We start from the raw sequence: 14,605 nt of genomic DNA, 5'->3' as shown, positions 1-14,605 counted from the left end.
ATAGAAAGCTCAAAACAAGAGAAAAATAGGCAACATTTTTCATTCATATGAAAAGACAAATCAGATAATATTTCGAAAATGCTTTTCTCTAAATCACATGAAGTTTTCTAAGTTACAGACGTTGGGTAACTTATTTAAGCAATGTTCATTGCAGCAAAACCAAAAATTATAGGCAACTCCTGAGATTTCACTGTAATGGGATTCACCCTGTATTATAAAAAGAGCCTCAGAAGTGACCGAGCCTGGGTGGTCCTTGTTACCTGTGTTGGTTGTGACCTCCAAGGGTTCACTGAAGTCTCCATAGCCAGCTGCTGTCCTGGCTCGCACGTGGAAAACATAGGAAGTGAGCGGGTTCAGGCCTTTGATATCTGTGTTCCTGGCAGCTGTCCGAACTATACGATAGCTTCGCTCATTCTGATCCTACATCATGGGAAGATAAAATTAGGGAAGGTGATAAAATAAATCTGCTTACTGTAGGTGCAATATTAAAGGAGTCATGCCAGTCGTCTCAGAAGCTGAGAGTGAATGGAGATTCGTAAACTCTCGGGAGCCTTTATTCTCTTGGACGTTGTAAGCGCTTTTGTTACTTCTTACTTGTTGAAAGAAATGTGGAATTCAGGTATGACTGTTGTTGACACTGACCATATCCAGATCTTTCCTCCTCCTCTTTGTTTTGAAAGGAACATTATATGATGGTTGGTGGATTTTCTAGCTCCATATCCAGCAATTTAAAAGACATAACTGGGAGAAGGTCCCCTGTCTTTTTCTATTTTCTGTCTAGAAAATATAAAAAGTGTTGTAACATAGTTTCAATGGAAAAATCCTATCCCTTTTCTGCTTTTAAGAAGGAAGCCAATAAGTGATTATCTTTAAAAAGTAAAAGAAGACAATTGTTCATTTTCTAGACAACCTTGAATGCAAATAGCTCTCTTCAAAATTCTGTCCTTTAAGAGAGACAAGTTATTTGTAAAAATAATGCCTTTCTATAACTTTAAGAGGCTGAAGAATGTAATTTTCCTTCCCTGACTTTCTATTAAAAGTCATCAAAACCCACATCTTTATTCTGAATAGCAGTGATCTACTTAAACAGATCATTATTTCAACTGTTATGAGTCACTCTCCGTGATAGAAGATTAATAGATTAGAACTTCTTAGCTATCTTGATTTCCATTACTAGAAAGTAAAGATATAGTTATAGTACAATACAATGTATTATTATCATTATTATTTTCTAATTTTCAGGGTAACTAAGTCAATGATAAATTTCATAATCAACTTAATTGGGAAGCAAAATGCATTTGATATGAGGATTCAATGGTATTCCATGACTTACAACTGGATAACACTTAAACAGAAGGGAGGGAGCAAAGGAGGATAGGAAGGAGCAGAGGAAAGAAGGAAGAAAAGAAGGGAGGGAAGGAGGGAGAAAGGAAGGAAGGAAATAAGAAAGGAAAAAAAAAGGAAGAAAAGTGGGGAGGGAGGGAGGGATAAAAGAAGGAAGGAAGGTAGGAAGGAAGGAAAGAAGGAAGGAATGAATGAACGAACGAACAAATGAAGGGACTCTTGTTCACTCAAGTAATACCTTCTCATAATACTTGACTTCATATTCCAGGATTACCCCATTGGGACGATCTGGTTCCAACCAAGCCAGTGCCACACTGTATCTTGTGACTTCTTTAGCCTGGACCAAAGCAATGGATGATGGCGCTGTTAGAAAAAACAAAAAGACAAAAGCCATTTTCTTTAGGAAAAGAAATGGTTTTGCTGGTATCCATAAATAATTTCATCTTACTCAAGAAAAGTGTGAAAGCTTGTTTTGTCTTCCTCTTGACCATTTCACTCTTCAGTACAAAAGCGTATCATTTTTATCCTTCTCTCAAGTATATTTTTCTATGCGTTTGTCTTAAAAAGAGAATCTCTGAAGTAAAATCCTGATGGGTTCATGGGCCTGTAGTACCACTTTGACAGCATGGCTGTAGGTACAGGGAAGGATACCTGGTTTCTGACCTTTTGTAAGCCATGACAGCCTTTGGAAAATCTCATTTTAAGCTCGGTAAAGCTACATCTAATCCTACCTCCCAGTATTATGAGTGCCATCTTACTGGACTTTAATTTTATACAAGCAAGAGAATGTGCAAGTCTTCCATAGGTACTGCAGGGAATGCCAAAAGGCAAACAATTTACATACTTTCCGATATAAATAAAAGTACTGCTTAATTACAGTAAGAGTTCAGTCTGAACACGACCATGTAAATAATGAATACAAATCAAGCGGTGCTGGTCTCTCTGAACACACATGGCATTTTGCAGCTATTCTACAAGAGCTGATATGTCTCCTTTGCATGCTCTTTTTACTGAGAAAGACACAAAAGCAGCCCTCTAGTGGGTGTGTTACGGGGGTGGGAGTAGGGCACGCTTGAGATTTATAAAACCCAGGCGGCCTGATGCTCACTTCTCCACTGCGGTGGTCGCATCTCCAGCCAGCTCTTATCAGGCTCTGCTGACACTGACAATGGCTGTTACCCATGTGCATCTCCAGGGAGAAGAGGAAGCATTCATGAAATCCTGAATCTTATCTAACACAGCTGCCCTGGAGAACCAGAGATTAGGGAGCTTCCTAACTCCAACGTACATATTCTTTTGTTTCCAAACTGGGGAAACAAACATCAGAAACTGGCCACTTGGGTCATCCTCCTGCCATCTCTCAATATATGCATATGAATGCCAATCCCTAACTCCAAGGAACAAAGATAAAAAGGAAAATACATTGTCAGCGAAAATGGTATGGGAAAAGCTTCAAACTTGCTTGACCATGTCTGATGGGTATACTGATGGGAGAGAAACCAAGCAGACACACTATGGTCACACATGGGAGTCTTCCAGCTGAATCGAGTACAGCAAGGACTGTCTCGTGGAGGGGGTTATTTGACAGCCTGGCATCTGTTAGGGATGGTAACAGACACACAGACACATACACACACACACACAAACACACATACACACACCTCTCTATTTTTTTTTCTCTCTCTCGGTCCCAAAGCAATTCCAGATTGGATCTCAGGCAAAAACACAAGAGAAAAGATACAGTAGATACACATGTCCTCCATCAAAGGCAATCCCAAGGTTAGTAATACCAAACCCAGTGAACAAAGCGGCATGCGGCAGACATATGGAAGCCACTGAACATCTGAGGAAAATGAAAAACGGAAATGTGTTCATTACATTCATTAAGGCTCCCTTCTCCCAATACACACACATAAACCTCACGCTCACATGTTCTCTCTCTTTCTTTCCTGGTTGACACAAAGCCATTGTCCGCAAAATGCAAGGAGTGACTTTGTAAAATATAGAGGTAGCAAGGAGGCTAAGAAAACTGCCTGGCTGTGGAAAGCCATTTCACTCCAGGTAATAAATATATTGCCTAACAGAGCACTTTAGCATATACTCCATAAAAATAGGCTCTTTAAACTCCGATGTGCAGGATTGAGAAATGAAATAGAAAAGTGAGGTCATTAGAAAGAAAGAAGGAGGGAGAAAAAAAATCATAAAATTATAAAATGAACTTTCTCTCAGAAATGGTCTGAGTCGAGAGATTCCTTGGGAAAGAATTGCCTGCTTGCCCTTGGAGTGCACTGATGAACTAAGACAGCTTCTCTGTGGTTGGGTTATCACTAAACTGCTGCATATGGGAAATGAACTTGATTTCAATTTTAGAAGTTTGAGCAGCAGTGTTCCTGTGGCCATCCAAAGGGAATATGAGCTCAACTAAGGTGCTCAAAAAATCTCAAGCAGGGAGTTAGCAATATAATCACATTAACTCAGAATATTTCTAATGCAGCCCTACTTGGGAAGCAGATACACATAAATGTAAAAATAAACCAACAGAGTGTACCTTGACACAGCTGTCATATGGAGAATTGGGAGAGAATGAAAGAGATATACAAGCAAGAATGAAGGACTGAATGAAAATAGAATGTTAGGCTGAGGACAGTCAGAAAACTGCTGAGTTGACATTTATCTTTCACATCTACTAGAGAAATAAATGCAACCAAGGAAAAGCAGAATACATAGATGTAATTCAGAGAGTATTATGTTGCATGGCTGTAAAGTCTAAATTCTTTATTGATCAGATGCTCTTTAGAAGAGCATGTTATCAGGGCACAATGACACAAGTAATCCATGACCAAGGGAGGTGGGGAAATGTACCTAAAACATACAACTGCACTGAAGTGTAAGATGACAGCCATTCTGCACCTGTGGAGAGCTTACCTGCTCTACTAAGAAGTAGTTTGAAAAAATCTGTGGGCTTTGCCATACTGTCATTTTAGAAAGGAGGCAACTTGGATGTCCTCCACATCATAAGCCACATACGGGCTTTCCCTTACCCTTTCTACCCCATTTCCAAAACAGCCTCAACTTCACATCTGGAAGCTATCACCCTACTGTGTGTGCCTGCCTAGGGGTCATTTCCCTGGATGAGGCATTTGCCAATGACATTCTGCATTTTTTCCCCTGCGGCAGTGTTTCCCAAGCATCAGACTTCCATGCCACACATTTGCTGCCACATCCCTCTGCAGCTTGTATGATGATTTAAGTAATATTTTCTTTAATAAATGCAATATCTTTAACTTCAACAGTTATATTTGAAAAGAAATTTCCCATTTGCTGGTATCAATGAAACCCTGTAATCATTTGCAATTAATGGCAAATAACCATAAAAAATGAACATTGCATGTAAATGAAACAATGTTATCAATGTTTGCTGGACACTCTTACTTCTCCAAGGATTGTTTAAAATGGAGATTAGCCAGTGCTAGAAAAGCAAAGGACATCTGGGCAGTTACTGAGATTCTGACCTTGGAGTACTCGGAATTAGCTGAGAAAGAATTGAAAAGGAACTACACTGCACACAGGGCAATTCGGTATTATATAATGTTTCATCAGTTCGTTCCCTAAAATCATCTCTGATGCCACCATTGGTATGTTTCCACACTTTGGTAAACAATGCCCAACCCAAATGTCTTGAATCCTGTTTTGAATATCCCAGGTCTCTGCCCTTGGCTTACAGAATGAGAAGAGGAGATAATCTAATTTTAAAAAAAGATTGTACATCCCACCCTTAAATATATGGTTCAACAAGATCTGTGACCAATCAACGCCTAAGTTCAAAAGAGAGCTTCTAATCATAGCAGAAAATTTGGTCAACGTAAAAGGACCAAGCAGAAAAAGAAAAAGATTCTCAGTGGCCACTCAGTTCTTTAATTTACATTCTGAAGTAGAGACAAGGTTTTTCCTCAACATCAACTCAGCCATTAGACACATACTTCATGAGCACCCATGAAACAAAGTCAAGAGAAGGAATGGGTAAGAAAACAATTCCTGGTATCAGACTAAGTACCACCAAATACTTTAGCCTCTTCTTAACTAAAAGAACTGTTGGGAAATTCATACAACAGTCTCACAGAGAAACACTTTCTAGAGTCAAGTCAGAGGACCCATTTTTCTAGAATTTAAGAGGAGATGATTCCTGCTGACCCTCTTCTTATTCAAGTTGTCTCATGGGTGATGGGAAGGACTAAGTGGAGGGCCCTTCCTCATCACATTCTATCTGTAGACCTCAATACACCTGCTGAGTGTCATAAGTGAAGCCAGGAAGTAGCTGGGGGCTGATGAACATATTCTCACTACAAGAAAGAGATGCATCATAGATAGAAACGCATTCCTATCTACCCACGGACTTCTTTCATAAAGGAGATACTTGTTCTAAGGACAGTTTTGTGCCTCTGGACAAATGCAGGCATGCTTTAATGGCTAGAATCTAGACATGACGCATAGCAATGAGAGCTGGTCATGCTAGTTGACAGTAGTATGGTTAAAGAAAGACGACAGTGTAAGAATCACAAGGCAAGCACTACTAAAGGGTAGCTCTTTAAAAAAGATGTACGATTTAATTCAATCCAGTCCTTAATTTTCAAACCTTTAAAGCAAAATCTCCAATAACTCATAGATGTTAATTTTCCTGGTCTAAGGTGCCTATACTGAGACTATCATTTTTTATTACCCCCAAGGAGATTTCGGCAGTTTTTAACCCAAAACATGTCTTTCCCTTCTTCTTTTTAACTTACAAATCATGGTGACACATCCATTCAATGGTGCTCAATAAATTTGTCAAATGAATAAAAGTTTTTATTACATATAAAAATTGATCTTAAAAAAACTTTACTGTAGACAGCAAAAATTTTCTAAACATAAAGTACCAGAAGTAAGCCATCCTTAAGACAACTTTCCATCTGCACCTGTTTCAGATGGCCTTTTGTAGGGTTAGTTTTACTATTTAGGTTAACTGACATATTGACAATTAGAGGTGAAGCAAATGACAGCTCTAATTATAAATGGAGTCTCTGTTTCTAAGGTCTACGTGATGCTTCTGAACATTTTTCAAACACACGGGCTGTAAAATGTCATTCAAATGTAAGTTAACATTAAAACTAGGCATCACTGCACCTGTTACAGACAGCATTTTGAGGTTCCGCTCTTTAGGCTGATGAAGGTGTTGACAATTTGCTCCATATTTCTCCTCTGTATCTGTAGGGCATATGCAAATAGTTTTCCTGACTTCCTAACTGCCAAGGTGGAGTAGTATTAAGACTCGCAAGTCATAACCTAAATCCAGAAAGGATCCTAAGCCTGCAAAGATGGACTGGGGCAAAACCAGTCACTGCTAGCAGAAGCCATGAGTTACCGTATTATGCAACAGCCATCAAAGTTGAAACACGGGGGTAATAGGATGGAGAGCCCTCTGAAGACAGACTGTAGGCAAGCAGGATTATTGGGGACAGAGTGTTTTTCCACATACCCATGGACACAAGTGAAACTGTAGTAAAATACCATTTTTAAAAAAATGATTAAGGGAAAACCAAAAGAGGATGAAAGGAAAAATTCACCAAAGCTTGTCAGTTGAATGATCTGGGCTTTCTAATAGAGCTCCAAGATAAATTCCACTCTCAAATAATTTTGTATTCACAGTTCTATATATCCCTGAGAAATAGAATGCTTTCTAAATAGAATCCCCATTTGCTATGTGCCTGTGGTTACATTTGGTTTGAGAGCAGACCACACTGCATTCAGAAGGTACATGTGGGTTTTATCTCTGTGTGTGTTTTTGATAAACAGAAACAGCACAGATTAGGGGGCTCTATCACGACTCTCTAACAGTGGTGCATTTCACAAGGAAAAATTACAGGAGATGCTTTGATGTCAAACAGAGGTGGCTCCCTTTAAGAGAATGGTAAATTTAACTTTCTCTGGTTCAAAGCTCAGCAGTTTTCCTTGCTCCCCACTGATGTGAATGCTGTAATTTTCTTTTATTCACTTCCTCAATGACTTGCCATTAAACACCTACAAGTCATTTTACTGCAGCAGTTTGGTACTTGTGACACCCAAATGGGATGGAGAAGAAAAGAGGAGATACGAAGAAAAGAAAGAGAGGAAGCCTTCACACAAAAAAGAATTTTTTTTTTCTTGAGTCCAATATCACAAGCAATGAATTAAAAACAGTTCCGGGGGAACTTGGGAGGAAAAGGAAAACAGCTGAAGTAGGCCGACTGTATTTCATTACTGCTTCAAATTAGAGGGGTGGAGGGGGTGAGCCAGGAAATAAACAGATGCAATGAAAGGTCTCCAGCCTGTGGGCAAGGAAGAGTGAAAACAGCTCTTTAAGAAAGTCAAGACACCTGAAGCCATGGCTGTCAGTGGTATACAATGGTCAGTGTTTGGAGGAGAGATGGCTTCTTAACCACAGCAGGGTTACCATTCTCCTCCCTAGAATCCGGATTTACTCAAGGGGTCTTTCACTGACAGAAAAATATAAACCCATAGTTTATACATATCTCTGCTTAATGCAAATAGCATGTTTAAATTAAGTTACTTGGAGCTTAAGATGGTTTTTGTTCCATTTCTTTCTCAATTCAACACCCCAACTCTGATTTGCTCTTTATCAAAGGTTTGTGCATTTTAAAATGCTGTCAGGCATCAAAATTAAATGCTTCAGAGCACTAATGATATCCTTGTGATTAAGGGTTTTGTGTCTCTGAGATGCTAAGAACTCTGGTGCTAATATTAATTGCTTTCTTCTACATCCCAGATGGAGAGAAGGATTCCTCTTCTCAAGCTAGGCAATACCTATGGCATCAAACATCACTTAGCAATATTTATATGCTCTTTTTCTTACTATTATCATTGCACTATTTCAAAGTACAACAGTTTACAAAGTGCTTTCACATACACATGATTTTGTTTGCCGTACATGCAATCAGCTGGGTCAACTCCTCTGCTATCTTTTAGGCAAAATCATTAAAATCTCCAACCACCCTCACTGGATACATCAAAGTGAAAAGTCAGCTCCACCCGCAACAGCTTTTCATTGCTACATCATGAATCCACATAAGCACAGTTTCGCAAACAGTGAAATTGTTTTAAAAACAAATCGGCAAAAGGTATAGCAAAAAACTTGATTATTCCGAAATTGATATAGGATTTTTTTTTCTTTATTTGACAAAAAAAACATAGAACTAAATCCTCAACCAAAATCTTTAGAAGACTGTGATTTAAATGAAGTTCATTTATATTTAGATATGGAAGTATTCATATTTATTAAGCTTATACTTAGAATGTATGAGAGATACATTTTTTTTCCACAAAGTGATTTCCAAGGTCAGTCCAGAGTCTGTTTTAAACACATATTATAAAATAAAACAGTGCACAGCCACATTATCCTTCAGCAACATTCACTGAAGGATGCAATTGACCCATGCTGCCAATGATTTTAAGAGTCTGATATTGGAACACTACAAATACCTGAACTAAATGATTCCAGAGTAATACTTTGGAAAGTCTGTGATTCAGTTTTTACTTTTGGTTTAATAGAAAATGAAAATTTTATAAGTCTTTTTTTTTCCTAGACAGATGGGATGGCATGCCAGTTTCTTTTTTTCCAGAGAGATGGGCAACGAATTATTTTTGACAAATCCTTTACAGAGAGCTATTGGTTAAATTTTTTTTTTTTTTGAGACGGAGCTTCGCTCTTGTTACCCAGGCTGGAGTGCAATGGCGCGATCTCGGCTCACTGCAACCTCCACCTCCTGGGTTCAGGCAATTCTCCTACCTCAGCCTCCTGAGTAGCTGGGATTACAGGCACGCGCCACCATGCCTAGCTAATTTTTTGTATTTTTAGTAGAGACGGGGTTTCACCATGTTGACCAGGATGGTCTCGATCTCTTGACCTCGTGATCCGCCTGCCTCGGCCTCCCAAAGTGTTGGGATTACAGGCGTGAGCCACCACGCCCGGCCTGGTTAAATTTTAAATGATAGAATGTGGTGTTATTTTTAGCCTTCACATTGTTTCCATAGGAAAATTGAAGGTGTTGGGTGGGCCTCCTCTTTGGCTAAGCATCCAAAACCGTGAGATCCCTTCCCTTCTGGATGGAAGAGATGGAGCTGCCCAGTCAAGGACTACCTTCCTAGATTCCTTTGTGTCTAAGGTAGTTCATGTGACTGAGTTTTGGATGGAGTATGAGTTGAAGTGATTTCTCCTCTTCTAAATATTACCCATAAATAGCTCCCTGTAACTGTCCACTTTCTTGAACCCACAAACCAGAGAGAGGCTAATGCCCCAGGCCCATCTTGGAAGACCCACACTCAATAATCCCTGATCACCACCAACTGGATGCGATTTCAGCAAGAAATAATTTTCTATTGCGATAACCCATTGAACTGGCATTTGGGGTTAAAGCAGGTACTCATTCAAGTGAAGTGGATGAAAAAGAGGTGTGTATTTGCATATCACAACTTTTTTTTTTTTTTTGCTAAAAAGAGGTAATTTTTAGCAAAAATAGAGGTATTTTCATATCATGACTAACTCAGATAAACTGTAGAAGTACTATGGCCCACAGAAGACTGGTCTGTGGTTTTGCAGCTTCCTGAAAGGCCTTTGGGTTCCCTCCTGGAAATTCCAGCTCCTGGTGATGCACGATGAGCAGATATCCACACATATGTGAGAAACTGGAGCGTGCTGCCCTGAGGTCAGCAGAGCCAGTGACAGAGCCTGTGTGGCTTCTCAGGGAGAAAATCATGGGCACTGGTCTTCTAACAGTGAATGAAATCAGCAGAATCACAAAATACTGGGCCAAAAGATTCAGCTGAGCTTGTGTTAATGCTAAATGGGAAAAGACAGTGGCGTTCTCAAAATGGTTAGATTGAGTTTTCTTTGTAGAAAAGTTAGCTGAGTTTTCACTGCACAATTAACTGCTTAAGCAGATGAAGACTTAGGCCCTGTGAACTGCCAGAAAACAAAGGATGGGGAAAGGAGCAAATCAGATGCCAGTAAACTCCTGGATGAAGGCACTTGCACATGCACGCACGCCTGACATCATCATTTCATCCTTACCACTCTCTGAAGTCGTTATAATGATCATCCTTACATTTCAGATTTGGAAACTCAGGCACACAGAAATTAAATGATTTGACCAAAGCTATAAAATGAGATTTAAAACCCAAGTCCACCTGGCTCAAAAGTATGTGATCCTCCCTCAATACCACATCTCTGTAACAACATACACACTGAACTAGCATTTATTGAGTAATTACGATGTGCTGAGCCTTGTTCTAAATCTCTTGCAGGAGTTAATTCATGTAAACCTCACAAAAACTCTATGAGACAGGTACTGTTATTATCCTCATTTTATAGATGAGGAAGATAAGGTACAGAGAGTTTGAATAACTTGCTCCAAGTTGTAGCTTATATGGGTGAATTCAAAAGTCTGAGTCTAGAGCCCACATTCTCAACCACTGAAAACAGAAAGAAGCTACGCTCTGCCCTTCCTTTCTCTGGTAAGAAATAGGAGACTTGAAGGTTAAGTGACTGTTTTCCCACAGAAGTAGTGGCAGCAACAACAGAGTAAATCTTTCTAAAGTCTGCTTTGTCAGGTGCAGGGCTATCTATGTACATTGTGGGCTGTCAGAAACCCAGAAGTAAGTTAGATATGGTCCCTACTCACAAGCAACCTTAAAACTTTTGGTGCTGAATGAACTCACATTTGAACTAAAGAGCTGAGACAAGAATAAAACAAAACAAATTCAATTACCACATAAAAAAATAAGTCTTCAGAATTAGTTAGGGAAGGGGTAAGGACACAAGACAAGCTTCTGGAAGACTTGTGATGTTCTACTGTTCGGTTCCTTGGCCTGGGTGATGGTCACATAGGTGTTTACCTTGCCATAATTCAATGACTATACATTCGAGTCCTGCCCACTTTTCCATATGTATATATTTCACAATAAAAAGGTTATAAAACAAATACAAATGTTAGGAGTAATAAAAAGGAAGTATCACAACTATTACTAGAAAGATCCATACACAATCTTTAGTATACCTCCTGGGTTAAGACCTAAAGATGGCATGAAAGACGTAAGGTTTTGCGAATTAGAGCTACTGCACCTACTTAATCATTATGCTGAACCATACAGCAATCCTTGCTCTTTGTAGTAAATAAAATGCATTACTTAAATGTCTGTTTTACTTTTTTAAGACAGCTAATATCTTGAATTAGCATTATTACAGGTACAGTCTTAGGATCAGTTGTAAAATTACAAGTGGGTAACAACTCAACTGGAAACCAAGGTCCGTGTCCACTTGAATTAACAGGGAATTAACCTCAGGGGCACCCAATGTCTCTGCTGCAGTTCAAGTGCGTCCGATGTTTCGTCTGGGAGCTGCTTGTTTTACTTTCTACTTTCTTACTAAGAAATTTGTTGGCAGGTTCTGACAAGGATAGTTCAACACTTGCCAACAGAAACATGGCAGGATTCAATGTGTGTGTTTCCTGTTATAAGTAAGAATGCCAGTTTGAGGCAAACAGGAAAACAAGTCTTTCCACTGGAAGGCAATTCAGAAGAATTTGCCTGAGCAAGAAAATTGTTTTAAGGTAAGAAAATGGGGTGAAGCTAGCAACAATAACAAAATATATATATATTTTTCTCCCAATGCTTCTAATGAGATGAATCTTCTCACTAAATATGGTGTTGAAAATTATCTAGCGTTTCCTCTCTTAGTTGAAATTATTTTATGTGTAACTTGGTTAGACAGGATGGTGAGCCCTCGCCAAATGGGAGTCTCCATGACCTACAATGTCCTCCACTCACTTCCTAGGGAAGATCAGAGAAAAAAAAAGACCAAAAAAAAATTTTTTTTGAACAAACTACCAAAAAAATTTCCAAAATTAATTTGGAATATGGAGAACAATGTAAGGAAGGTTCTTTTTTACTGAGCAGAATACAGAAAAGAGAAAGGGAAAAGATTAGCTGCTGTGAATCAAGGCTTCTGTTCCTTTCACTGTCAACTCCACCAGAGAGCTTCAAGCATTCCAAGTCTGGAAAATAAAAAGCTATGCTGCAAGGCATCAGGTTCTCTTTGTTATTCAAACAGCTGCTAATCGCCCTGCTGTGTTAGGAACCTGTGAGACAATGCTGTAACATTTAGCTTTCTGACATCCAAAGCATCTAGATCAGTCCCCAATTAAACAGGTATTAATCACAAAGACTCTTAAAGCCACGATGATAGATGCACCCAGTAAATCTTTGCTCTTGCCTTTTACTTTTCACACTCAGATTTCTACATTTACAGGCAGAAATACTTAAAAGCCTGCCCCAGAAACTTGACCAATCAAACGTCGTGTTTGTTACTTTATATCAGATGCTTGATGATTTCCTACCTCTGAAAAGCCTTTCAGAAAGAGGTAAGACATTGATCATTCTTCTAAAAGAGCCTGTCTGCTTCAGTAAATAGATCCACTATGGTTGTCATCTTGACTTTTTAAGTGTGATGACTAATTCAGAAGTGTTGTGGCTTTGCCACTGGCTATAGGGAAATCCAAATCATCTGTGAAGTTAAAAAAAAAAAAAAAGCCAGTGGATGAACCCCCAAAACATCAATGGGCAAAATCTTAATATGCTAGTAATACTAATGAACTCTTCCAACTTGGGCCAAATCATCCTCAGGTCATGAACCTGATTCGAGTGAATGAATGAAGTATATTAATCCAGATAATAGAAAAGAGTACATGTTGAATGAATCCCTCCGAATTCCATGCTTTGAAATTTATGTTGATAAAAGGGACTCAGTGTTACTTTTTCATCAATTTCCATTTCACAAGGGCAGGAAGATAGCCTTATTTAACTCTGTCAAAGAGTATCATTTACGGTTTTTGTTATAAATGAGTGACTAGGTAATCAACCCCAAACACACAAACAAATGAAAAGTAACAGTTTTTCATAGCCAATATCTAATCACCGTAATACAAAATGAAGAGAAAAGCACCAACACAAGAGGCTCGTATGACGGCAGAGAAAGCCAACATTAGCTATTCTGAGTTACTAGAAATCATTTTAAATTACATTCCTATTTTTTATTTCTCAAGGTAACAGAATCCATGAGACAAGTACAATATTTGCAAGGTGCCAGCTCAAGAAGCTGAATTCCTTGGCTTTCAATGGAGCCTGAATATATCATGAATTACTCCATCCCCATGACTATCTCAATGGCGGTCCACTGTCTTCCAAGTTGAAAGAGCTGGAAGTCAATAAATGTCACTTATGATATGAACACCTGTCGACTAAGACCTGGACTGAGACCAATTCCATTAACATAGTCATTCTATGGCTGCAAATGGCCGGGCCTTGGACCACTTATGATATAGTCCCCCTTCAAGGAGGTGACCTAAAGACAGAAAGGTCCAGAATCCCATTAGTCATCTTTCAAGCTATCCAATTCTCCACGAGCTACACTGTTGGAATGGGGTACATAGCTTTTTAATCGTCATTTAAAAAGATCACACAAGCTGCTCAAAAAAATGTCATGGTGACCATAAATTGAAGGTAGATGCTCTTTAGCATTGTTACCAGCCACTGTCCTTTTTATTTATGAAATTATTTTTTAGCATATTATCTTTCTTTCTCTTGTTGCACTTAAAACACAGAGGCAGAACAGAGGGAAAAAAAATGAAAAATATTTGACAAACTATAACTTACAGCATGAAATTATAGGCTACCAATGATTCCTGACAGGGCCAGAGAGTCAGAGGAAACATGGTGGTAAAAATTCAGTTGCAAATCAATATGCTGTTTGGAATTTTTCCAAGTCCAAATGTCGCTTGGCTTAAAGCACAATATCTGAGGGCTGGAAGTGATGATGATCACGGATGATAAACTAGAATGGTACAAGTAGAGAAGAGAGAGAGAGAGAGAGAGATAAAGAGAGAAACAGGAAGAAGGCCATCGGGGTGAAGTTCTGAGACTCCTCATCTTTCTTATTACCAGTTTGGTTTCACTACATGGAAGTCTGAGAAAGTTCCAAACACAGGGGATCAAAATATTCTGAGTACAATATTCATGATCCATGGGATGCTGAGAAGCTGGGTTTTAGTATCACTTTGGGGAACCTCTGCTTTATGTGTAGACAAATCTTTCCTGCCCTATTTCTTCCTTGCTATGTAGACAAGAGTAAGGAAGCACCTGGTGAGTGGAAAGAAGGGGGATTGAGACCTTTGGGTTA

The 14,605-nt window shown here is 39.0% G+C and overlaps 1 protein-coding gene across 2 annotated transcripts in view; it reads right to left on the bottom strand.

Moving 5' to 3' along the window:
- The window catches only part of EPHA4 (EPH receptor A4), a 153,427-nt gene that overhangs the window by 35,486 nt on the left and 103,336 nt on the right, over nt 1-14,605 (bottom strand). For both annotated transcript variants that reach the window (XM_012446303.2, XM_012446304.2), the window contains exons 6-7: nt 1,583-1,707; nt 261-420 (exon numbers count right to left, since the gene is read on the bottom strand). In XM_012446303.2, coding sequence (XP_012301726.2) covers nt 261-420; nt 1,583-1,707 — 285 coding nt within the window. The remainder of the gene's footprint in view (nt 1-260; nt 421-1,582; nt 1,708-14,605) is intronic.

Source organism: Aotus nancymaae, unplaced genomic scaffold (assembly GCF_030222135.1).
Source record: "Aotus nancymaae isolate 86718 unplaced genomic scaffold, 86718_ANA_hifiasm-v0.15.2.pri h1tg000008l, whole genome shotgun sequence".
Lineage (NCBI taxonomy): Eukaryota > Metazoa > Chordata > Mammalia > Primates > Aotidae > Aotus > Aotus nancymaae.
Note: the sequence above shows the minus strand (reverse complement) of the source record. Positions and strands in the feature narration are given on the sequence as shown.